A 26983-nucleotide genomic window follows, 5' to 3' on the forward strand; every position below is an offset into this window, starting at 1 on the left:
TGTGTGTGTGTGCCTTGGAGTTCCCTGTCAGGTTTTAATGACCCCATCAATTTCACGTGGTTTTCTGAAGCAAGGAATACTCAAGAGGTGGGTTTGCCAGTTCCTTCAGCCTCTGGTCCTGGTTGGAGGGGGCTGGCACTGCTTACCTTCCGAGATCATACAGGATCTAGTGCCTTTAGGATATTTATTGTCTGCCTTCAAGTCATTTTGGACTTATGGTGACCCTAAGGCAATCATGGTGCCACAACAAACTACCATTTCCAGAATCCCATGGCATTGAGCCATGGCAATTAAAGGGTGTCAAACCGGATTATTTCTGCTGTGCAGATGCTTGCTCTCACTCTCTGGGTGACAGATTCTGCATTCGTTCTTGTGTTAAGACAGTTGCTTCTCTCCCTCCACCTGCAGGATCTTCTATACGCATGTCCTCTTCCCCACCTCGCTTTCATTTTGTAATTCCCCTTCAGTATTTTGCCATAGCTTTTGAATGGGAAGGACCCACCAGTCTTGTTCAGCAAGAGCCCCATGTTGGAAAGAAAGAGAATGAAAGGCTAGAAAGAGGCTGAAAGGGAATGTTAGCGGAAATTGTGTAGGAAAGACAGTATATTGTTTAAGACTTAAAAGACTGGACTCAAAAGTTCATCCCCTCCCTTTTTTTTTAGTTCTGACATTCACTGGTTGCTGTGAGATCAGTCACCCTCTTAGTCTGATAGACTTTGCAGGGTCATTGTGAGGATAAAGAAGGAAGACAGCTACGAAGACTGCTTTGTGTTCATTGAGGGAGAGATGGGATAAGAGCGTAACTCATAAGGCGAACTTGTATTAAAATAATATAAACGCTCTAAATTACTGCACATCTTCACACAGTGATTTTTCCAAATAACTGTTTGCTGAGAGGTTGGAAGGCAAAGATTGCTGAATTGATTTTAAGAGTAACAGGTAGCGGTTGTGGTGTTGAACTGCACTTTGAGAGGCACAGGTCCTAAGCCATGAAACTCATAGCATGACCCTGAACCAGTTTCTCTTTCAGCCTGACCTGTCTCACCTTGTGAGGTTTAAACTGGAGAGGAGGACAGCCATATACACTGATTTGTACTTGTTGGAAGAAAGGGATAGAAATAATTAAGATATGAAAGTACTCTGAACTTTCAGCGCAGCATCATAGTGACATCCCAATTTGCAATCTGAATACAAGTTATCCAGCATGGATAACTACAGGAAAACAAACATTTGCTCATTCTTTGCATTGGTATTTCTTCATGGAAACATAGGAAATGTGTCCTTCCTTCTGAGGATACATGGAATGACATCCTTGCATTGCACCCCCAAGAGATAGGATTTTCTGTTACAAAACCACATGTTGGTAATTTGAACTTGGGTTTTCCATCTTTTTGAGGAAGATACAATGTGCTTATTAGGCTTATATACACCACTCTTTCATTCTAACATCTGGTTCTGATATTGTTCATATCAGCCCTAAATAATTTCCCATTTCCCCACTGAAGGCACTCTGCAACATGCTGTTTTAAATTCTCTTTTTTAAATGTAGTCTACTATTTTTATATGCCCTTGTTTGCAATTTTAAAAATGCTTTAGAGTATTGTTTTTTCAATTATTTATTTCATCATATTAGTCAACAGGCCTTTATGGGAAAGTAGGGTAGAAATCTAATAATAAATACTTGCTTAGATTGCCATTTGTTATCAGTCTGTGGTGGTGGCTATACATGTTGCAAGTCATGGAGATTAGGTGTAGCCTAAATTCAGATGGAGGTGTATGATGACACAGGAATTACATAGCTACAACTAATGTGTACAGGCCAGTGCTAGTATTATATGTGGGGAAAAACTATGTTCAGCTGTTAGTCTCATTTCTGTGTGGGCAAACATTTTATAACTGTAGGGCGAAGTTAAACGTGTAGTAATCTTGGCTGTAGCATGTGTAAGTAGCTGCGGAGGTCCCAGCCTGATGGGAATGTTCACCCCGGTGTCTGAAGTATATTCCCTTTTCATTTTTTAAAGCCAATATTCTGCATAGTACCAGGCAGTTGTATCTAAATTCGTATTAAAATTCCCTACAGGCTTCTTATGTAACATCACTTCAGGGCCTTGGGAGAAATTCATGTGCTGGCTCAACTCAGTTGCTCAGAATGCTGCTGCCTGTTTTTGTGTACTGTTGTCATTAATCTTGTGAGGCCCACCAATGTGGCCCTATAAACCTGTACCCAATCCCGAATAGCTGGATTTGTCTTAATGTTTTTTGCCTTCTTCTTTTTACAGATGACGTAAGGGAATATTTTGCACAGTTTGGCACTGTCAAAAAATGCTTATTGCCATTTGTAAGTATTATTACTATTATTTATAACCAAAATAAAATATTGTTTAAGTAGAACTTTAGATAGAATATTTGACTGATCTGTAGAGTTACTGTATACTTACTTTTAAACTGTAACCAGTCTGACATGGTATTTAGCATATCACCTCTACCCCTGCACTTTAATATCCCAGTAAAGCTAGTTTCTCAGCTGTGGAAAATTAATTAAGTCCAGTATAAAGAATTAACACATCTTATTTTTACATAGTACTACTGTATTGATACACATGCTGTTATAACTTAATTTTAGTTAAAAATTTAGACTGTGGTTGTGAAAAATAGATTAAAATTAAATAATGGTATTCAGTGTTACGAAAGTGGATTTTCACTTATGGAATAAACACTTCCAAAGGGTTTCTTAGTCTTGTGGATCTGCAGTAGGGAGGAGGAAATTGGTTAAAGTCTCTACTCCCTGAATGGCAACTATGGGCTGAAGGGGCTACTTTGATACAGCCTAAGTCTCAGTACATAAATAAAACTGAATTTATGTATCTATTACATTTGTATGCTGCCTTTCTCCCAAAGAGGGACCCAAGGCAGCTCCCAGAAAGAGTCACTAAAAACCCAGAATAGTAAAAAAAACAAAATAAAAAAACATTAAACTATATAAAATTATTTAAAAGGCATACAGAGTTTGAAAAGAAAGATAAAATATCCCATAAAAAGGCTCCTCACTTATAAATTAAAAGCTTGCTTAAACAAAAAGGTATTTGCCTGCCAGTGAAAGTAAAGCAGGGAGGGGGCTAGGCTGGATTCCTGTGGGATGGCTTTCCAGAGTGGGAGCAGCCACTGAAAAGGCCCTCTCTTGTGTCCTGTGATGGCGGTGGGACCAAGAGAAAGTCTTCTCCACTAGCTCTAAGGAGGGCTGTATGTGGATGATGGCCAACTCCATCCCATCTGATTTCAAGGAAGCTGTCTTTGTACTGAACCAAAATCTCCTGTTAGTAATGGACTGGATGAGGGCGAACAATTTAAACTTAATCCAGACTTGACAGAGGCTCTCCTGGTCAGTCATAAGGCAATTTAGGGAGTAGGGATGTAGCCTGTACTGGATGGGGTTATACTGCCCCTGAAATCTCAGATTCATAATTTGGGTGTTCTCCTGGATTCAATTCTGAGCTTCAATGACTAGGTTTCAGCACTGGCCAGGAGTGCATTTGCACATCTAAAACTAGTGTGCCAGCTTTGCCCGTTCCTTGAAATTTTAGACCTGGCTACATGCCTTCATTATATCATGTTTGGGTTATTGTAACACACAGTGTGCCTTTGCAAACTGTTTAGAAACTTCAGTGGGTTCAAAGTGTGGTGGCCAGAATGCTGACTGGAGTAAGTTACAGGGAGCATATAACCCCTCGTTGAAACTGCTTTACTGGCTATCAGTTCATTTCCAGGCACAATTCAAAGTGTGTGTGTGTTTTAAACTGATGCAATGCTAACCTGACCTACTTGTTTTATTTCATATGTGCATATTGTTAGCTTTGGGAAAGTTTGCTAAAACATGTTGAATTCCTCTTTTTTTTTTTCCTGTGGTGCAGCACCATATCCCTATTGACTCCATGGTATGCATGCCACCAAAAGGAGTTGATTTAAACTGACTCCTGGTGATGTGGCTTGAGACTTGTGGCGGCCTGCTTTGGGAGTGGGCTGTGTGGTCCCAGCTGGAGGCTGCTCTTTCCCAACATTCTGCTTTGCTCCTGAGAGAACACTTCTCTCTAGGTCCTCCAACATGACTTCTAGTGGAAGTTTACCATATAATCACGTGGGAGGACCTAGGGATTCCTAGAGAGAACATACTAATCAAACAGCCATGAATGGGAAACGAGGAAGTGGGGGGGGGGGGGGAGGGAGGTGGGGTGGCAACTGTATTTGGTTCAGTAGTTGAAACACTAAATTTACATTCACAATTTTCTGGATAATATTGTTGAGTCAGGTTAATTTCATCTTTGAACAATTTTCCACCCTTTGACCATCCCATGGGCTGCACTATTCAGTGTACTGAAATGCCAGCTTGAAGTGGCACTGGATCACTTACTTTCTCCATTTCTGCATCCTTGCTTGCATTTGAGATTTTGGCAAAAATTAACAAAAAATAATATTTCAGTAATTTCAATGGGGGAAGAAGGGGCACACTTTCTCTAGCCCTGCTACAAAAGGTGCAAAGGGCTGATATGTGATTTATTTAAGCACACCAGGTCATAGTTAGAGAATCCAGAAAGTTTATTGATATCTATTAAACAAAATCAATTAATGTAACATGTCTTGGCTGATAGGATAAAGAAACAGGATTCCACAAAGGCTTCTGCTGGGTTGGATTTTCTACAGAGGAAGGTCTCAAAAATGCCTTGCAGAAGGACTCTCATATTTTAGAAGGAGTTAAGGTAAGACATTTGGTACTGTAGATACTAAGGTTATTCTTTTTTGACTCAGCTGTTCATGTGTATGACAAGAGTTGTATCTGAACTCTTGATTTTTAGAAAACATTCAAAAATAAGGGCAATTGTTTGAAAAAATGGTATAATTAAAAAGCTTTGTGATACTGTATGCATAGCTCCTTTGAATTATATTTTCATCTATGCCTGAAAATTATATAGCAGCACCTTGGATGTACAAGACAGCTTTATAAATGTTAAAAAGAATTTGTTATGGGAATGTACATTAGTAAACATATGCCTGCCCTACAAACTAGTACAATAGTTGATTAAGGGTTTGAAATACATCTTTAAACTTGCAGAAAGTATTTTATGAAGAATTGGTTTTGACCTGAGCAGAATATTGCCTCCAGAGTGACTTTTGAGCTTGAAATTGTAATAGATTCAAGTAGTTTCTACTGTCTTGTAACCAATTATGTGTATTAAATCTTTCAGCTTGATGTTAAACACCAGAGAAATAGAGTTTTTCCAGGACAACATTCAGACCGAAGAATTGCTGACATCAGTTAAAGGAAGGATATTTTATTTCGCTGCTATGTAAAGAAACAGAAATAAACTTGGATATGTATTCACCTCAATTAAAGGAATCCAGCTGTTTCTATAAGCTTATGATGAATTATACAATCACAATACCCTTCCCCCTTTCACATACAACTCAGCAGAAGCAGGATTCATTATGTACATGGAGAAGTAGTATCAACTGGAATAAGCAGCTTTAACTAAGAATAGGGTACATCAAGCAGCATATTCCAAACATAACACAAGAGAACAGAGCTCTACCTGTGTAAAAATAAAGGAGAATGGCACAGCTAGTTCTCAAAATACAGAACCTATAAAATTCAGTGGTCCAATTTTCACTTTTCCCTTGGTTCTGTGGATAAAATTGTCCTGTTAGACTCATCACACATTATAGCCACCATACATGAGCTGCCAGTTGATTCAGACAGCCCCCTGTAGGGTAGACATAAATGTTCAAAGTAGTGAATATAGTCTCACTACTCTTTCCTTCTCTTCTTGCCTTCATGCTCATGTTCTTTAGGGCGGCTACTATCAGAAGGCCTTTTTGAGCCCCCATGCTGTTTGGCTTCCTCTAAGAATTTGTCCAGACCAAAAGGATCTTCCTCAAACTGAACTGGTCCTTCTCGACCTCTTTGTCTGCGATCTGAGCCAGAAAATTCTTTATCAGGGACAAACCTGTGAGAGACAAAAAAATACCAGAAGATGCAGTACAGTACAGTGGTACCTCGGGATACGAATTACCCAGGTTACGAAATTTTCGGGATACGAAAAAATCCAATAGAAAATAATTGTTCCGGGTTACGAATGTTTTTTCGGGTTACGAAAAAACTTTGGCGCTATTTTAAACGGAACCGCGGCTTTTCCCCATTAGCGCCTATGGCATTTCGGCTTACGAAGGCTTTTCGGGTTACGAAAGCGGCCGCGGAACGAATTAATTTCGTAACCCGAGGCACCACTGTAGTTATAAATACAATCTCTAAAACTTCAGTTTTATGTATGTCTTCATACCTGTTTGTAGTTTTTATTCGTGCTTCCAGATCATCTCCATACATGTCTTTATCCACATTTTTACTAGGTCTGTAGATATTTTGGGCCATGTCTTTACCACTTCTCCAGGGCTGGTCATAAACATTGTAAATTTCATCTTCTCCTCCCGCAAAGCCACTGTCCATACCCTATCAGAATACAAAAGCATTCTGTGTTATTAGGATACTATCCTGAACAAGTTCTTCATGAATCAACATTGCTACACTGAAAATTAACCCCTGGATCCCATCCTTGGAGAAAGGTGGGATATAAATTCTATTAATTAAACTGACTACATTAGCATCAGAACACTATATTCACTGGCAGAAAAGAATCTCCCTATAAGAATGTTTTAAGTTTGGTGGTCCTTTCCTCTTTTTCTTTTTTAAAAGTGATTCAGAACATTTCATACTAACATTACAAAAGACAACAAGGGTAGAACTACTAGGATGTTGAGTCTTGATGTAGCTGTTCTGTTAACCCTTGCATAGTCACCAGTAGAAAACTGCTGTCTCATACTTTCCCCACTAGCTTAACATTAAATAAAACCCTGTACCCTCCAAGCCTGGAAGACAGATTTGATTATGTAAATTAACAAAGGTCAAATTTCCTTAATCTCCTACTTGTGCAGTCTGACCCTACAAATGTATCTTACTAGAATTAACTGAGAATTGTAGGCATTCAGTTAAACTACTGCTGTTACAACCCTATACACTGATTTAGATTTAAACCATGAACTAGCTGTAGAATTAAAAGGCAAATATACTGTTGAGTTTGGAACTTGTACCATTTTTTAAAAGTTTATACTCTACATCCAACAGCAGAGATAGGTTGAATTTTTGTGTGTGGGGGGTTACTTTATCTACCTCCATATGGTGATGGAAGGAGTTGCTTACCTTACTTTGGTTGAAGAGCCTCTGATCATACTGAACTTCATTTGATGTTCGAGGATTGGGAACACCCAAGGCAATGACTTCACTAATATCTCTGTTCTCATTCCTTTGCAGCTTTGACCTGGGTAAACAGTATTGTATATTAGATTTGTTGCTTTATGCCTTCAAATCATTTTTAATGATGGTGAACCTAACTTGGGGTTTTCTTGGCAAGAGTTGTTCAGAGGAGGTTATGTTTTGTTAGTACATACATACATATGAAATAAGCTGTGAAGTCTACTGGCTTGTTTATATTCTAAATAGGAAGAATATTTTGCATTTGTCTTTGGTGAGATATACTGCAAGAACAGATTCTGAATTCCTAGTTCTAAAGTTCCTAATTCTAGTTCTTAGATCACACAGTGGATAATATCACTTGATCCTCAAATTGGTTTCCCACGTCCAGAATAGTAATGGTTGAGCACAGTAATCCCTTGCAATCCTTCACAGCAGAACATGGTGATCTAGTCAAACTGTGTTTGGACCTGTGACAAATGCTCTCTGGATCTAGGGGAACCCAGGGGATAACCCACAGGTGTCTACATGCTCTGTTTCTGGTGATCACGTTGACACACTGGTGATCAATAATTGTGGGCAGAATGGAAAAAACAGGCAGTTACAACTCACCTCACTGTGTTAGCAAACCCTACAAAACTAGCTTTTTTTAATCAAGTGAAGAAAATTATTGGATTTAAGCTAGAGGCAGTAGGAAATAGAGGAAGACTGCATAGATTTAATACGAGAAACCACGGCCATGTGTCTGCAGAAACTGAGCAGGGAGGTTCAGGATAGGGTGACTTGGAAGTATTTCATATATAGGCAATTAACAACAAACTATCCAATGCAATGAAGAAGAAACAAAAAGGAAGCAGCGTGTGAGTAGCAATTTGTTTACCTTGGAATGTGAGTCTTCGTGAACCTTGTTCAGAGAACAACAGATAAGCTGGCAACTCAACATTGCTACTGTACTGATGGCAACAGAAGTAAACTTAAGCAAAATAAGCAAAAACATACTGAATAGTAACAATGACAAGTCTTGATGGAAATGAGGATTATTTGGGAAAAGATTTTTAAAGCCCAGAAATCTGGGATGAAATCTTTAAGGAAGTGAGAGAGAAAATAATTGATAGCAAAGATGCAGAAGGGGAACTCGTAGAGAAACTGGTATCTATACAGTAGAACAGGAATGCAAAGAACATGAAGAGGCCCAGGTTTAATGGGAAGTGATGGAAACAGAAAGAGGGCAGCCCAAGAGAATGTTTAGGAAATGTGTGACTGGCAGGAGCTGACTAAGTTTAAAAGGCTTAATTTTGGTGAGAAAAATACAGTTTTGCAGAGTTTTAGTGAGATTAAAGGTTTTCAGGCCGAAAAAGAGTGCAAGACCTGGGAGTATGGAGAAGGACTGGTGACATCTGCCTAGAGAACTGCTGCAGATGGGGAATACAAGAAAGAATTCAAGATTTACATGGACTATGAGCTTGAGATAATGTATTCAATATAGTTTTTCTCTATTGCCCAATTCTTGGAATGGTTAAGAGTGGGTAAACCGTGGTCAGATATAAAGATTATAAATGAAATTTAAAAGATAATATGTAGTTTAATGTGTTAACTGGTGAAAAATATTTGGTATATTTAAAAAAAATACACATATATGTATTTTAAAATACATTTAAATTGGCCATCCTCTCAGCACAAATTAATTTGTCCTGCAAAGAAAGAGATTTGGCATGAACAGTGAAGACAGTGAGCTAGGAAAATAGTCTGTATGATACAGCGGGGGAGGAGAACCTGTCATGTTTCAGCAGCAGCTCTTTAGCCAAGCATCACTTCTGAAACAAGTTTGTGTGTCTGTAATGATACTTTATAACTGCTTTCCCAGGTGTCAGTCTTCCCTTTCATTAGAATAAGTTGATTTTTTTTCAAGTTGCAACATTTCTAGAATTCAGTATGTATGGGCAATGTGATGTTTCCTTGTACAACTTTGGATCTTCCTCTGGGATGGCTGAAGAATAAATGAGGAACCAGTATCTAGAATTTGTGCCTCCATGTTCCACTTGAAGGGTTCTTTCTCAATTATACCACAGGAAGTGCAGAAAAAAATTCATGCACAATCACTAACTTTCTCTGAAGGTATACTGCTATCAGTGTGCCAATTTGCTTTGAGGAAGTCATTGTACAACAAAACTTCAGGATAATGGAGCTGCTATATTACAGCTAATATGAATATCAGTCTATAATTGCTCCCATTTCCTTTGTCTGGGGTTAAGTACCAGTTGTATATGAGTTGAATGATGTTACCTTTTGTCAGGTGCTGCTCTGGAAAGATTTCGGTCATGCTGTCTCTCTTTTCTTCTGTCATGTCTAATTTCATCACGTTCTCTAGCTTCTCCATCCTCTACAAGTACATTTGAAATTCAAAATGATACATAGCTATTATTGTATGTATTGTTTATTAAGTAATACCACAGTGGAAAGTGAAGTAAACATTGAGAAAATGAAGGGTCTAACATTTCTGTACCTATATGAGATTAGACTAGGTATTCTTTCTCTGGCCCAGAAACTTTAGAAGAATCAAAAATATTTACTAAAGATTATATGCCACAAAATGGAGTATGGAGGACATAGGGCAGGCAGGTGGTGGCTGCAGAGAGCTGTGCTGTGTGTAAATGCCCCAGTTAGTGTTAGCTGACACTAGTGCTGAGGAAGCATTCTTTCCCTCTCTCCTTCCTTCTCCTGTCTCAGTCTCCTTTCCTCCTGATGAAGAAGTAAAAAAAGAAAAATAAGAGGAGGAGTTGAAGCATTTCTGATAATAGATTGGACTGCTCCTGGTCTGTGGCTAACCAGCCACAGGACCAGCAACACACAGGCCCAGCCAGCTTCTTGTCACATAGCCATTCTGCTGTGGGGAGGTGGTGATCTGAGCAGACACCCTGGGTATTCTTGGACCACAGGTTAAGAACCACTGATTTATGAGAACCAAACAGGAGGATAGGAGAACAATACCTTTTTCCACATGTGTTTTGATCCCAGCTCTTCGCTCCCTGGCCTTTTGCGCCATTTCCCTCAATTTTTCTTCATGTTTCTCTTTTTCCTTCTGGGCCATCTTCCGTTCCACTTGGGCTCGCATCTCTACAGCCTCACGAGCCTGTACAAGTCGAAGAACAGCAACTGTAAGGATACCTGGCTTTTACATTTTCAGTTGCAAGATAAACAACATATGTAACCCATAATCTGTAGCCCTAAGGTGTTTTGGGCCAAGCAAGGAAGATAGTAACAAAGTATGGGTTTAGAGTTCCTGCAACATGATAATCACAGTGTTCTCATTAAAGTAACTATCCAAAAATTTCAGTGCTTCTCAGATTTGTTTCATGGGGAAAAAACATTCCAAAAAATATGCAGTGGAGAGCAAACTAAGGCCTGACCTTTCTGTCAGCAATGTAGAGAGCCTCAGCCAACTTGGCAAAGTTTTCATTGATATGTACTGTCTGCAGTCCTCTACCATCCGCAGCCAGGCGCTTGTCTAATGGAATTGTATAACCCTGGAGTGAAAACAAATAAGACAATTAATCACTGGGAACACACATGGTCCGCAAAGAAACCTGTCCCAAATCCCAGAACATGCATCTGAGGAGGCAGGCTCAAGTCTATGAAAGCTCATGCTACCAACTTCTTCCTTTCATTAGTTTCAAAGGTGCTACAAGATCCTGTTGCATACTGATTTCCCAGACTAATACAGCTATGTCTTTGAATTCCAAATCCTTGCTGTTGTTTTTGTTGTGTGCCTTCAAGTCATTTCCAACTTATGTGGTAACTCTATCACAGGTTTTCTTGGCAAGTTTTGTTCAGAAGGGATTTGCCATTACCTTCCCCTGAGAATTAGAGCATGTGACTTGCCCAAGGTCACCCAGTGGGTTTCATGGCCGAGCGGGGAATTGAACCCAGGTCTTCAGAGTCATAGTCCAACACTCAAATCACTATGCCATGCTGGCTCTCATCCTTACTTCTCATTAGAATGCTCCAGTAAACTTGTTTTCTGAATAGCTACACAAAAAGATGCATTAATTTTATCTACCAGTTTTTGAAAGATAAAGAAACTGACTGTTACACTAATACTATGATCATTTTGTAAAATACACAAAGGTCCTTTTATTAGAATTAATTACAGCATTGATAAATCTAGTTTCAAACCATCTTTAAACTTCCTTGATTTTATTCATACAATACAAAGATCATTATTCCTAGTTATCTCTTACTAGAGAAAGAAAAATAAGGAGGACCTTTTCCCTAGAGTGCATTCTTTCTCTGTTTGCTCAAATGATGCCTGCCACAGCTTGCTCTCTTCTTTCAACCTTCAGGTCCTACCTAGCATTTTCTGGCTGCTTCTTCCTTTTTGACAATCTGTTACTAGCTGTTCTTTCTTGAACAACTGCTCTCAACTGACTGACTAGACTGAATTTTATGGCCTTATACACTTTCCAGAAAAAGGCCTCCTGGCAATCAGATACTCAGTAGTTAGAATTTCATGTTCACCTTACAACCAAACTTTACTAAAATGGATTCATTCACTGATCATACAGGGTTTACAATGTGTAAGCTAATTGTCCCCAACAAACTGGGTACTCATTTTAGAAACTTTGGAAGGATGCAAGGCTGAACTGATCCTGGATCCCCAGCTGAAATCAAACTCACAACCTTGTGGCTGTGAGTGATTGAGTGGCTGCAGTACCGGCATTTAAGCACTGCGCCACCAGGGCTCCCTGGTGGCGCAGTCTTGATTCTTTGTTATCTTGGTAATCCTAGCATACAAGGGCAAGGAGAGTCAAACCTTATCACTGCAACCTTTATGGAAGAGCTAGTTTACTGACCAACAGAAGCTTTAAAGTACAGTGGACACTTGTTATATGCTGGGATTTGATTCCAAGATCCCCTGTGGATAACAAAATCCGTGGATGCTCAAGTCCCATTAAATATTTTTTGTTAGAGTGAGGTGTTATTCACAGACCAAAAAAGGGTCTTATAGGTCCAGAGAGGGACAGTATTAGTTTGGGAGTCTAGAGAAGAGAGACTCAGTGTAGCCACTCTGAAAGAGGGGTTTAGGTTACATAATTTCCTGAGGGATATTATAGCCTGTGTGGCTGAGTTATTAAGATTTAAAAACAAACCTGTATATATGTAACCAAGAAAGACACAGTAACAACTTCATGTCCAAATTACCTTTTTCCAGTCTGTTTTAAAATAAACTTTCATTTTTGTTTGAATATCCACTTGCCCTGTGTTTTGAAATCAAACCATGCTACTGATCTTTAGAAACGGAGGGGTGTGGGGCCATCACAGGAGAATATCTTGGGGCCCTTCACATAAATTACGTGGGAGCAGGGTCTGAAGAGCCAGTGTCAAGGTAAAAGGTGGGCAGAGACCTTCACATAAATTGGTGGAAGCGGTGGTATAACAAAAGTCCCAAGCGCCTGCCACCAGGGATGTAGCCAAGGGGGGTCCTTGGGGTCCGGACCCCCCCTTTCATTAGAAAAACGAATGGCGCGTACTGCTGCACCACTACACCCAAGCCCCATTATAATAGTGGCACTTAGTCTGGATCCCCCCCCCTTCCTAAAATCCTGGCTACGCCCCTGCTGCCACAATAGAAAGGTTGTTCGTTACATAGCAAAATGGTGTCCCTTATAAAAAATGGAAAATTAAGGTTCGATGTTTGAAATTTATACTAGTCTGAACATTTTCAAACTGTGGATGCTTGGATCCAGTATAAAAAGGGCTTACTGTAACATTCAAATAACAGACACTTTTAGTATTTTGGCCAAAGATGCAACACTAAATACTGAGATTATGATAAATTAATTACCTTTGCATTTTTCCAGTTTGAAATGCAAGGAGGAATTTTCCATTCTTGTTGCTCCTTTACAGTCATCTGCACAGAGAAGAGATAGAGATTTTAGATCTTTACCAATGGGCAGAGGATTCATTCCCATTCTAAATTATAGTAGCATAGTAATAACGAAACAAACATAATATAAATATAAAAATAAATGCCAACTGAAAACATAGCAGATCCCCCCTCCCAGCAATTGACATGTTCAGTTTTCCTCAATAATTCAGACCAGAACCACTGCATTTTAAAAGTTTCTATATTACTCATATAGAGTTCCTCTGTATTAGAAACTCCTGGATCTCTGGGGTATTATTTCAAAGATACAAAGTTACAAAGCTAGGAAGTTCTTTGCATCATCCTTTCCTGGTGCGCTTAAATGAACATAATTTTGGGCTTGAAAAGGAGCAGTTCAGAGAGTGATGTGTTCACCTACAAATTCCACCATACTGCCCAAATACCTAACAAATCAAGCAAGGTTTATCAGGCAAAGGTCCCTGCACCTTCTTCAACATGGCAACCAAAACCATAAATGGCATTCCCAGTGTGGTTGCATCACAGTTTTTTATAGAGGTATGACAGTATTGGCAATTTTTTAATCCTTTCTAATTGAATGAATGAATGAATGAAAGTTTATTTCTAGACCGCTATTCCTTAAAGATCATAGCGGTTTACAAAATTATTCTTAGCATGAATCTTCTGAATGACTTTCATATGACTCAAGCAGCACAAAGCTAAATACTCCAAACTCTGTGGATTGGATCTAAAAAAAAGTCAAGAACATAGCTGCAAAATCATTACCTTTCTGCTAGGAGAATGCATTACAGGAGCTGGAGGAGATGGTGGCCCACGCGGAATTTTCTTGTTAATCCTAATATGTAAAAATCATTGCATAATTAGGACTTTTTAATTCTCCATCCCCTGTCCCCCCCATGATGTAAGCACAACTTCAGAAACTCACTTAAATCGTGGTGGTTCCATTGGGTCCTTTTGCATCTCCACCATTCTAATAACTCTCTGTTTTGCACCAGAGTTGAAAGCCACACCCTGCTGTGATGGTGTGTATCTAGAAAAGAAAACAAGATATTTAACTATCAACCAGCAGTACAGACCCTCTTCCCATCTGGATTGTAATGTGATTTGTTATTTTTATTTTTTGCCAGTGTTTTAGTTTTTGTTAGAAGTTACACACCTTGATAGGTGTGCACAATGAGGAGAGTGATTGTGATTTTGAAATGTGCATACACTGACTAGAGAGCTCCATTTCAACTACAGGACAGAACCTGATGTTCCAGTTCCTATACAATTTTAGAGAATGGATAATAAAAATATATTTTCAGCTGGATGCTCTGTATCTCAAACCCATAGTTTCATTGACATAATTGTGCTATTCAGTTTATGGACCATAAAGACCATCATATATTTGTCAAGAAAATTTTCATTACCAGAAAAGCAAAGTAGGAAACACATATAGCGGCATAGTTTACTCTGCATAGCCAAGTACATCATGTTCTCTATAATAAGGCTAGTATCACATTTCATTAAACAGCAATAAGGTCTCAACATTCTCATGTAACTGCTTGTGCCCTCAGATAATTATTGTTTTATATTCACAAAAACGCCTTGTATTAAACTTTGTATGCAGAAAGATTTAAACAATATAAAAGTATTGAATACCGGATGTACTGAGCTGGAGCTAGTTTATCTGCTGCTCGGACTGGCATGGCTGCTGCAATTTTCTGGGAGACAGACTTTTCCAGGGCTGCCCGGGTCTTTTCTGTAAGCTACAACAGAAATATTATATCAAGCCTTTGTGGGGAATGCAAGTGGCTTCAATAATTATATACACAATTTACTATAATACCTCTCTGACAGCTTCATCATCAGGTCTTTGAAGATCAGGGTCATCTACATTCATAACTTCTTTTGGAATCAGATCTGTGTATTTGCTGTAAATGACCTGAAACAATGAAAGCAGCATTAATGGTCTGGGAATACAATAAATAAAAGTAACAACAGAAGGTTTCTGGATTTTAAAAATAAGAAAGGGAACCAGGTGAGTGTGCCATAACAGAATGGGTATCTGTCAAAAGGTGGGAACAAATGTTAGAGACAGTTTAAGAATGTTTAATTGTCAACCGCCAGATAGGACTAAACAAATTTCGTAATTCTAGAATGTAGATGATTGTATACTTGGTATTGTTTCATTTTGAGTTATAGGGATGTTTTGCAAATCTGTTATCAGAAAGCCTGGCACAAATTGTTTCAAGTGCTTTGCTGAAATTAAGTGCCTTAATCCAAGTTATCTTCCACGTTCCTGACCTCATAGTAAGACCAGCACTCACTCTCAAATTTCAAATGTCTTTTTGAGAGCTGAAACTGTGTTTCTTGCTGTAAAGAGCAACCCCATTTTAAATTTTTCATATAATTTTCATAGTGTCTGTTAAATCTGTATAGAGGAAAAATGGAGCTGAATATACTTCATGTAAACAGTACACATATGAAATATCTCAGTGCCCTAGAGTAGTTAAAAATGTCTGTTATTCTTTTCCAAAACACTGTTTCTTCAACTTCAAGAATTATCGCCCCCCCCCCCTTCCCAGCATGGTGCAATGGTTTAAGTGTTGGAATGACAACTCTGGAGATCAAGGTTTGAATCCCTGCTTGGCCATAGAAACATACTTGGTAAACTTGAGCAAGTCACATTCTCTCAGCTTCAGAGGAAGGCAAAAGCAAGCCGCCGCTAAATAAATCTTGCCAAGAAAACCTCATGACAGGGTTGTCATAAGTCAGAAATGACTTGAAGGCACACAACAACAACATAAGACGTACTGACATCTCCCAGGAGTCAATAAAATTGCACTTATTTTTCTTTGTGATCCTAGTGGCCTCTAACTATGAAACTTCTCCCAGGTCACTGTGTCATACCTTGGTAGCTGTTTGGTATTTCCATAACAGGCAGCAATACTAAACATGTTTCTCAAAACAAACATACAATTACATAGATTGAATGCTGTGAATACTAAGGAGATACTGTAACATCTAAATTCCTTCTTCATAAGCAAAAATTTTAAAAGTATGCTGATAAAAAGAAAGAATGACCATGACAAATGAAATCCTCCTGCATCTGGAATTACGTTGTGCTACTTATTTAAACAAATTGTTAACATTACTCAAGGAGGTAACATTCACCCAAAAGATAGATTGTTCTAAGTAGCACCTCTCAATCTTTATGGCACTTGCACAGCTATAAAAACAGACCTGCAGCCCAAATAATTTTCTGCAAGAGCCATTTAGCAATTCTCATCCAAGGATTCCAAAATTAACAGCCCCTTAAATGAGTATCGATAGAAATACATTTTACAAAGCCTCGTGAAGGGCATTTGAAAAGCAATATTTCTTCATGGTAATTAATTGTAAAAACATCAAGATTCTCAAACCATAAAGAACCAAGTTCACTCACAGGCCCGTTACAAACGGGCAATAAGTACGGACTGGGTCCGTATTAGGATTGGAAAGGGGCGTCACTTCCAGATGCCCCTAACCCTAAATACGGATTGAGTCTGTACAAAATGGCGACGCCCATTCCACACGGGGGCCACCATGTTTACGTAGCGGACGGCTGTGTCCGCATGTCGTGCAGCACATATGGCACTGCGAGTGCACCATTGGTGCCTCGCGGTGTCATATCCACACCGCAAAGAGAAGCGCCATTTTGGCGCTTCTTATTTGCAGTGCGGAGGAGCCTCGTGGTTTGGATGCTGGGGTTACTTCAAGCTGCAAATGAAGGCAGCGGCAGACCGCCCCTTCTGGGAGGTCTGTAACGTGCCAAAGAGTTCAAAATATCCCATTCTCTCAGCATTAAAATAAGTGAACTTCAAATATGATAAAACCAAATTTATTACCTGTTGTATATGAGACAAGTGGCAGTAAATGGGGTGAAATGTTGCTGGTAGTAACTGGTTTGCAATTAGCCTCTTGTCTGCTTACCTGTAGGGAGCAAAAGTTGTCTCAAAGCAGCTAGGTATGTCCTGCCTGTTGTAAAGCTAATGTCTCATAATTCCTTCACTATTTTATATGAAGGTGGTTGCTCAAAGGTCTCTGTTTCTGCCATCCAATCTTAGATCTCATTCTAATGCACAATGTGCAACATATGTTAGTTATCCACATGCATGGAGGCAAACACTGAGTATGCTCTTGCTACTCTTGCATTTGGAAAAACAGTCCATTCCACTGAGGAAAAGAGGAAGGGCAGCAATACTTTTTTTTTGGGGGGGGGGATGGAAGGAAATGACTTGATCACACTTATGAATTCCAGCAATAATTAATCCCAATTCCTCAATGCTTTTCGCTCTCACTTTTATACTTCACAGTGATGAACATTGGACCTCCTATTTTGCTCACTAAAATCAAACATGTAATTTGCCACTTCTCTGGGTGAGTAGCAAGTGAATCAAGCAAGTTCAAAAACTTCAAGATATACAGTTCTGAGGTAGCTGTACATATGTGGTGTTCTCCTACCCTGAAAAAGACGACGTGGCTTTTTAGGGAGAAGCTAAGCTGCACACTTCAAGACCATATACAGTGGGCCCTCTCCTTACGTGGGGGATCCGTTCCGGACCCCCACCCCTGCGTAAGGGAAAATTCACGTTTGCTCGCAAACCACAGGTAACAATGGGGGTATGTGCAAGTGTGCACACCATTCTTTATATTTTCACGCGGCTTCTGCGTAAGCAGAAAGCTACGTATAGAGCATCCGCGTATGGCGTGGGCACACTGTACTGAATTAAGAAAGAATATAGATGTGCACATAGACTAATATAGTGGATAATACCACAGCTTCTAACACCACTGTTGTTAGGTTCCTGTATTCAAGTGACAGAGAATCTGTCCATGTATTTAGCTACCTGTTCTTGATTGAAACAAATCATAGACACCTATCTCTGCTACCCTGAGTGTCAGGGAAATAGCCGTGTACTGAGGACGCAACCAAAGGAGGCTGATGGGCACAAACCACTTTATCCACAGATTCAAGCATTCACAGCTTGAAAATATTCAAACAAAGTATAAATTCCTAACAGCAAACCTTGATTTCCCAATTTATATAAGGGACATCATTTTGCTATGCCATTATATTTAATGTGACTTGAACATCCACAGATTTTGTTATTGACACGGAATCCTGGAACCAAAACCCCAGCAGATAACAAGAACCCACTGTAATTAGCTGCCAGAATTAACAGCATCACCTATCCCTTAATTATGCGAGGAAAAGACTCTCACATTCTGGCTTGTTAATATTAACAAATGAGATGACAGGGTCATCCTGTTGAATGTATAGATCAGGCCTCAGTGATCTTGACCAAGCACTTTTTTTATGTTTGGTCAAAAATTTGTGATATGCAGACACTAGGGATACATTCTTGTATTATTTCTTATGAATGCAGCGAATCATAGAACCATAGAGTTGGAAGAGACCGCTAGGGCCATCCAGTCCAACCCCCTGCCATGCAGGAAATCTAAATCAAAGCATCCCTGACAGATGGCCATCCAGCCTCTGCTTAAAGACCTCCAAGGAAGGAGACCCCACTACACTCCGAGAGAGTGTGTTCCACTGTTGAACAGCCCTTACTGTCAGGAAGTTCTTCCTAATGTTGAGGTGGAATCTCTTTTCCTGCAGCTTGCATCCATTGTTCCGTGTTCTAGTCTCTGGAGCAGCAGAAAACAAGCTCACTCCCTCCTCAACATGACAACCCTTCAAATATTTAAACAGGGCTATCATGTCACCTCTTAACCTTCTCTTCTCCAGGCTAAACATCCCCAGCTCCCTAAGTCGTTCCTCACAGGTCATGGTTTCTAGACCCTTCACCATTTTAGTCACCCTCCTTTGGACACGCTCCAGTTTCTCAATGTCGTTTTTGAATTGTGGCGCCCAGAACTGGACACAATATTCCAGGTGGGACCTGACCAGAGCAGAATAGGGTGGGACTATTACTTCCCTTGATCTAGACACTATACTTCTATTGATGCAGCCTAGAATCACACTGGCCTTGTTATCTGCCGCATCGCACTGTTCACTCATGTTCAACTTGTGGTTTACTTGGACTCCTAGATCCCTTTCACACGTAGTTTCATTCAGCCAGGTGTCCCCCATCCTATATCTGTGCATTTCATTTTTCCGCCCTAAGTGCAGTACCTTACATTTCTCTGTGTTGAATTTCATTTTGTTAGCTGTGGCCCATCTTTCTAATCTATTCAGGTCATTTTGAATGTTGATCCTGTCCTCTGGGGTATTAACTATTCCTCCTAATTTGGTGTCATCTGCAATTTTGATGAGTATGCCCCAATTCTGTCATCCAAGTCATTGATGAAGATGTCGAATAGCACTGGGCCCAGGACAGAGCCCTGTGGGACCCCACTAGTCACATCTCTCCAGGATGAAAAGGAGCCACTGTTGAGCACCCTTTGGGTTCGGCCAGTCAACCAATTACAAATCCATGTAACAGTTACCTTTTCTAACCCACATTTTACAAGTTTGTTTGCAAGAATGTCATGGGAAACCTTGACATTCTTTGTTATCAAAAAAGCGGTTTGACATATTATACATTAAATACTAATCGGTGCCTTCAACACTACACTAGTGGACTTATAAAGCATCAAGCATCAGTCCCAAAACATCTGCCAAAAATACAGTAAACAAAATCATATAATTTCCTTATATATGCTCCACAGAAAAGTACTCAAGAATTCTATTACCTTGTCTTTTGACTGTCCTTGCCGAGCTATAGCATCGTATTTTATTTTTCCTTCTGCATCGACTTGAACAGCCAATGCATTTGACATTTTCTTTTTTCGGCCCATGTCCAGAGGATACTGGGCAACATGAATTTCTGGGAAAGCACCTCCATCTCCAAAATCCTATACAGAAACAAAAGTGGAAATAATTAAGGAATTGACCCAAGAGGAAAAAGACACTATAATTATTACTGGAATGTTCTTTCAAAATGCATAAACTAATCTGATATTATTTGATATACTTTTGGCGTACCCCCAAACCTGGATAAGATACAACTTCTGATGCTCCTACCAAACAGCCTTACCTTCACTCCCCAACAAAGTACTGGTAAGATCCCATTAGGTGTGTCATCACATGTTATACAGGAAGCTCTTGTTCAAGAAACACAAGTCATTATTTGCTCAGACATAAGGAACTAGTTAGACAGTTCCTTAGTTCTCAGGCTGTGATATAAAACTAAGATTATGGGGTGGAGAAGGCAGGTGCAAAGGAGTTGCCTGGTTCAATTCTGGTCAAAAGAGGACCTGAACCCCGCCAACCCCATAGCCTGCTCTGAAGGGGGCCCAGAGATGCAGGGTCTGACCAGTGCCAGCCAGGAGTCAGGTTTTCCCAGCTCCTTTTTGCTGCAGCCCTTCAAGCTTCCAGACACTTTGTAAACGTGCGTCATGTAAACATCATGCCTCCAAAACAGCCAGAAGCAGCTTCATTTGGCCTGTGTGTTCAGGTCCAAGATTCTAAATGAATTTACTCAGTCAAATTTGCAATCTTTGAGAAATCATACATCAGAATAGGGTCCTCATGAAGAAACCACAATTTTAGATTGTTTAGCAAAATATTTTAAAGCATTTATCAGATATAACACCTAATCTTCAGTGTCACCAACAAATAAGCACAAACTATGTTTCCCAAATCAGTGTTCCATGCAGTAACTGGTTCATATGAGATTGAGTGGAAATACCATAGGAAGGCAAACTAATAATGAAAAATTAGTTAGAAGAGCTAGGAAAGCTGTTCTGTTCAACATACATCAAGGCACTGATGTAGATAAAACGTGAAGGTAACAGTGGTTGTTTGATTAAAAGCAGATTAAAGATTAAAAGTTTGATATTTCAATGAAATATCAGAGAAGATAATATGTTTATTCTCTCTGCTTATGTAATAATTGCCTTGCATTACCATCTTCTAAAATTACTGCAGTACAGGATACCCCATTTTCACCAAGCCTCCCCGTTCCCCAAAGACTGCAAAACCCTTCCAAGCAGTATGCAATATGGCAAAAATGAGCAACAGCAAATAAGGGGTAATGATGAAATCCTTGTATCCCACCTTGCAAAAGCAAAAAGCCACCATAAGCTACAATACAGTAAGTGATAACAATGTCTATTAAATTCATTTCAAATGCAGGCTGAATTCCATTTTAATTCAATTTCCACAAAATGTGAAAAGTCAAAGTTGGGCCGTGGGTGGGTGATATTTCTGCAAGGCATTGTACAAAATGATAGGTATTATGGAGACAATTGATTGCAAGAATTAGCAAGATTAGAAGTACAGCTGTACATGTATACACTTTCAGATAATCTTGGCCAGTATCCTGTTAATTCAAATCACACATGCAATAGTCCATTATGTGAGCAGTTTCACTTTTCTCATATGGGGAGTAGAGGGCACCAGGAGAGACAGCTATCCGTTTGAAGTTGCTTATTTCTTCAATTCATCACAGGAGGGAGGGGGAGGGAGGAATACTTGGTGCTTTAAAAGAGGTGGCTTCAACAATGTCTATATAATAGGACATGACTGTCTGGCCTGCCTCTCTCCCAGAGCTCACGTGGCTCTTGGGACTGCCATTCTATCTGTGGAAGCCATGTAGTGAAGATAAAGCAGCTTCAAGCTGGCAACCATCTCTCTAGCTACTGCTAGCCTTTCTGCTCCTATCCTTGTGATCACTCAGATTGGAGGAAGCAGACAGAAGTCTATGAAAGCTCATGCTAGTAATTCTGTCTGTTAGTCTCAAAGGTGCTGCAAGATCTCGTTGCATATGCTACTGAATTTAGGTTAAGATATTACCAAATGTATCAAAAAGGTGGAAGTGCCTAATTTTCTTTTCAACAACGAGGGAAAACAGAAGCAGAAACACAGAACAATGGACTGAAGTATTTGGAAATTGGCCTGGATATAGAGAAGAATATACGCAAAGCACCACTTGATATTAGCTTCTTGAATTATATGGGATGCTGGCTCAGATGATCCCTTTTTGGAAAGACAATGTAGGAATGGTGGGTGTGAATAATGGGAACAGTGTGCTTTTCCAGATCAATGGGATTATGTGGGGAACTAGTTTCAGAATCTTTAGATTCACTCTCTTCAAGTCCTAAGTGCTGTGTCAAATTTCACCTAGGCCTGAAACAGACAGGCCAAATAAAGCAATTTCCAGCCGCTCTGGGGGCATGGCATTCAGATGACACATGACCCTAAAGTGGCCGGAAGCCGCTTAAAACCTGCGCCGAGGTGGCAGGAGCAGGACAATCCATTCCTACAGGTGGCCCATTTTCAACCGTTTGGAAGTGGGCCATCCAGTCCCTGTGGCCCTAGCATGATTGGTACTGGAAAAGCCGGAGGCCATGCCTTCCAGGCCATCTGCTTCAGCCCCTAGTTTCCTTCCCATGTATCTAATGTTTCAGAAACTTCACACAGAAGGTACTCTTCATGGTTAAGATTCTCAATGGCTTAAAGTGTGAAATGTACAATTCGGTAACCACTAGTTAACAGGGTTATCCTTCTTAGAAATAAGTTCTTTTGTGTTCAATGGAATTTACTCCCCAAAAAGCATGCACAGAATTACAGAATATAACAATAATAATTATTAAAAAGGGAAATAAATAACAAATTTGCAAAAAAGAAAAGTTGTTAACAGATATTTGCTGGAATCTCTTTTGTGTTTTCCACATATGTACGTTTTCCTATGGAATCAACTACACATTTTTGTCTGATGCAGAAAGTACACATTCTGTTCAAGGTTGTAGAAGTAAAGTTCTGCATGTGGTTACCATTGCCAAATTGTAAATTTTTGTACAATGATGTGTATGTGAATACACACATTGCATATTTATGTGCACAGCAGATGCACAAGTGCAGTGACTGCTCATTTCGTAGTGCAACATTGCAATTCATTAATATGTGACATTGTGTAACCACTACATAATTCTGCAAGCATAAAGTTCAATTTCTTCTTATTTCTTTTTACATGTTTACAATAACTTGTTAGGATAGGGTCTTGGCTGGTATAGGTATTTCAACTCTGTTAACTTAATACTGTATCGGTTGTCTTCTGCGAGATATTTGTTTGTGATACATGACTCCAAAGCACATTTACTTTGAGTTCTTTTTGGCAATAACCTTGAAATAACTGTATCAAATGTAAACTTTGTACAACTCCTCATAACAAGGTTCTCAAAGACATTTCTAAACACATTATTGCTATTGACTCCTAAAGCTTTTTCAGTGTCTTTTGCAATCATTAACATGCAGGCTGTCACATGAAGCATTTTATTTCCATTTCACACAAGGGGGAATCAAGACCAGGAGATAACGATTTCTCTACGATCAAGCAATCAATGCACAGTACAGGTGGAATGTTAATCCAGGCCTCCAAGGGCCATATCCAACCTGAATTCCAGGTCTGTGCAGCATAACGCACCAAGCAAATGTACTGCACCATAGATGCCAGACCATTTGGCCAATCCAATGAACCCAACAATTCTCCTAGATTTAGGGCTACTTTTAAAACCCTTGGTTTTGAATGAAATCCAGCAACATCTGCTTGCACAACAGGACATTCTCCTCTGGTCCTTCTCCTGCAACACCATTGTGTTCTCCAGAGGGAAACACTGAACGATGCAAAGAAGATTGCTGGGGGTGGGGAGAGGGACAGTCTTCCCCATCCAATTAACAGAAGCTGTTTCATTAAAGGACCAAGATGGATTCCACCTTTTGTTTACCATGATTTTGTTCTCATCATTCACAGATTGAATTTCTTGCAAATGTATTCCTGTGACAAAGACACTTCTGCAACATCTAGATGATACAGTAGCCAAACTAAGTTCTGTGAAAGAAGAGTATGTTCAGAATTTTAAATGTTTCTGCCTCACGTCAAGTTATCCATGTAAAATATGTTACATGAGAATATAAGAGGAGATTTGCTGCATCATTTTAGCAAGTGCTAGTCTACTGCTATGTCCAATAAAGGCCAGATGTCCTAAGTGTCACCTTCCCAATAAATCTTTTTATCTCTGGTTCGACTATGGGGCATGGATGGACAGGCATCATCATCAACCACAACCACCACCTTGATTTGTGATTTTTTCTTGCCTCTCCTCAAGGCAGTAGGTGGGGTACAGCATGTTAAAATATGAAACACAGTTGAAAACACATAAAACCAACTGGTAAAATACAATACTATAAAACCATTAAATACACTCATAATATACAAATTAAAAAGTCATGATTTAAAACTGACTGGGTAGGCCTGCCAGAAGAGATGTCTTTAATGCTTCTTTGAACGCAGTCAGCATTTTCAGCTGTCATATTTCGTCAGGCAGGTCATTCCACAGACTGCGGGCAGGATACAAAAAGGTTCTCTGGGAAACCATTGCCAGTTTCATCCTGGCTGGCTGGAGCAAACATTTCTCAGAGGACCTGAGGTACAGGGTGGTTTGTACAGGAGGAGGCGATTCTGTACGTAACCTGGACCCAAACCATGTACACCTGAATGGTATTTAGGATGAGTGTCTATACAAACAGCAAATGAAAACATAACTGGAAAACACATATTGGTCCTTTCACAAAAGAGAAGACTCAAATTTTCAAGGGTAAGTAAACCAAATCATTATTTATAACTAGGACACCGTATGGTATTACCTACCTCCAGCATTCGGGGTATCCATCCCTTCCGGTATCCATAAGGGGGCGGCTCCCTTCGTGAAGACACCAACGCAGTCTGCCTTACTCTTTGTGACCTTGCCCTCTCTTCTAATTCCAGCTGGTCCTGAGATAGCTGAGTTGGCGCTGGTAAAAAACTAAGCAAACACAGAAGAAAAATTAACATTTGTACATAGCTTTTGACAACACACGCAATATACTTTTGCTGTCAAAGGATTTGAAAAAGAAGCTACAATTCTTTCTTTGCTTATAAGGAACTGATTATAATATTAGTGCAGTCCTGATTGTTTCAGCAAGATGGCATTTGCAACTAGGAAGAAAAGGCTAATCTTCATTCTATTTCTGTATCTTATCATCAAACTGAGAACTAAACCAGCTTTTTATAGACAAAGACGATGCCACCAAAAATCCACAGACTTTGGCTGGCATTAGGAGTGGGCAGAGACGTGAAGGCAGGGGATAAGATTTCAGAAACTATTACCCCCGCTTCTCCTCCCAGGGAAAAAATTACAGTTGTTCCAGTGAAAACATTGCAACATTGAAGAAAATGGAGAAAAAACTCTCTTTTGAAATGAAAAATGCTTTTAATACAGGGTTTTATTCACTCAAAATTCTAGGAACAGAATCTTACAGAATTAACAAACATATCTGCACACACAGTAAACATACACAACATTCGTGTTCAAGATGCAGTTTTGCACCTAGTGGGTTCTGCCATGTTCATGTAAGGAGCATATATGGCCGCCTTTATTGCTTTAATACACCGCTGAAGAGTTCAATATTTTCTGTGCTGAGTTACAAGTTTCCAAATATGACTTATCTTTAAACCGAGTTTGCGAGTTCATGAGTCTGTTCTGCCTGAATACACTTCTTTATTGCTTCGGTGCCATGGGCTTTATGCAAAGCGAGAAGCTAACCTCTCCTTCCGAACCCTCTTTCCAATAGCAGATCCAGGGAAGGGATTTGGCTCCACTTCTAAGGTCTGCAGGAGAAAAAGGGAGCCCCACAAAGATTTCTCTCTTTATGCTGGCTTTTCAGGTTCGGTAACTGTCCAATTACTGAACATGATGAATGACTACCACTGGCAACTACACTCTTGGATTCGAATTACTAGCGCAGCTGCAAAAATGGAAGTGGCTCCCTTGAAACCACTATCGCAGAGCTGGTATTCAAATGGGGAGATATATTCTACATCGTATAACTGCATTCCCTATGCTATGACTCTGAAGAGCAGGGTTCAAATCCCTGCACAGCTATGGAAACCCATTGGCTGACCCTGGGCAAGTCACACTCTCTCAGCCTCAGAGGAAGGCGAAGGCAAATCCCCTCTGGAAAAAACCTTGCCAAGCAAACCCTATCTTATGTTTTCTCCAGAGTTCCCATAAATTGGAAATTGTTCAGGAGGAATTTCGAAATGTTTGCCACTTGGGTATGACTAAGGCCCTGAACAGACAGGCCAAAATAAGGCTGCTTCAGTCCTTAGAGAGGAGCATGGCTTTGGTTTGGCTTCCAGCCTCTTAGGACACATGCAGCATTTAAACAGCATACTGTACTCCAAAGTGACCCGAAGCAGCTTGACTTTGGCTTTTTCTGTTCAGGGATTTTCAACTATATGAATGTTAACAGCTATTATTTGGGAAGGTCCTACATTTTACTCGTTGTCTGCCTCTTTGCTATGGAATTCTGGGAGTTGGGGACAAACTCCAACTCCCAGAATTCCATAGCCTTGAGCCACACAAAGAGTTAAAGCGGCTCCAAACCGGGTTATCTCTCCAGTCTAGATGCAGCCAAGGGGCCTTCTGTAACCCTGAGCCCAGAAGCGATTCCCAAAGCCATAAGAACAAACAGGGATCCATTAAAGAAAACATTCAAACAAATACACAGAGAAAAGCGCGACGTCCCGCTTCCATTTCCTAATAAGCGCCCCCTTCGCAGCAAGAAACCAACCTGGTCAGCGCCATCTTGTCTTTCTCCTCCTCTTTCCTCCCTTTCCTTTCTCCTCCTCCTTCGAGGGCCGGTTAGGAAATGACAGCCTCCTCTGAACTTGCCCGGAAGCCAGAGGCACGCTGGGAATTGTAGTCCGCACGCGGGC

General features: G+C 40.0%; 2 protein-coding genes across 3 annotated transcripts in view; one reads left to right on the forward strand and one right to left on the reverse strand.

The window, feature by feature from the left end:
* The window catches only part of LOC121926988 (SRA stem-loop interacting RNA binding protein), a 26037-nt gene extending 20657 nt beyond the window's left edge, over positions 1-5380 (forward strand). The window contains exons 2-4 of the mRNA XM_042460438.1: positions 2195-2338; positions 4644-4751; positions 5238-5380. Coding sequence (XP_042316372.1) covers positions 2195-2338; positions 4644-4751; positions 5238-5312 — 327 coding nt within the window. The 3' untranslated portion in view covers positions 5313-5380. The remainder of the gene's footprint in view (positions 1-2194; positions 2339-4643; positions 4752-5237) is intronic.
* Positions 5305-26983, reverse strand: SNW1 (SNW domain containing 1). 2 transcript variants are annotated; one of them, XM_042480068.1, is made up of 14 exons: positions 26839-26983; positions 24875-25028; positions 19917-20078; positions 15025-15120; positions 14838-14944; positions 14122-14226; positions 13962-14031; positions 13137-13202; positions 10702-10818; positions 10283-10424; positions 9578-9674; positions 7244-7361; positions 6330-6496; positions 5305-5996 (listed from the first exon to the last, which is right to left on the reverse strand). In XM_042480068.1, the coding sequence occupies exons 1-14, from the start codon at positions 26850-26852 to the stop codon at positions 5798-5800; spliced, it is 1614 nt and encodes a 537-aa protein (XP_042336002.1). In that variant the 5' UTR covers positions 26853-26983; the 3' UTR covers positions 5305-5797. The 2 variants fall into 2 exon arrangements, with proteins under 2 accessions (XP_042336002.1, XP_042336008.1); XM_042480074.1 differs by having other exon boundaries at positions 5848-6036; positions 6282-6496.

Source organism: Sceloporus undulatus, chromosome 1, assembly GCF_019175285.1.
Source record: "Sceloporus undulatus isolate JIND9_A2432 ecotype Alabama chromosome 1, SceUnd_v1.1, whole genome shotgun sequence".
In the NCBI taxonomy this organism is placed as follows: domain Eukaryota; kingdom Metazoa; phylum Chordata; class Lepidosauria; order Squamata; family Phrynosomatidae; genus Sceloporus; species Sceloporus undulatus.

Coding starts and splice junctions, on each gene's coding strand:
- SNW1 (XM_042480068.1), bottom strand. Junction 20,079..24,874: donor GGATACCCCGAATGCTGGAG/GTAGGTAATACC, acceptor GTTTCTGTATAG/GATTTTGGAGATGGAGGTGC. Junction 7,362..9,577: donor AGAGCAGCACCTGACAAAAG/GTAACATCATTC, acceptor CTGTTTACCCAG/GTCAAAGCTGCAAAGGAATG.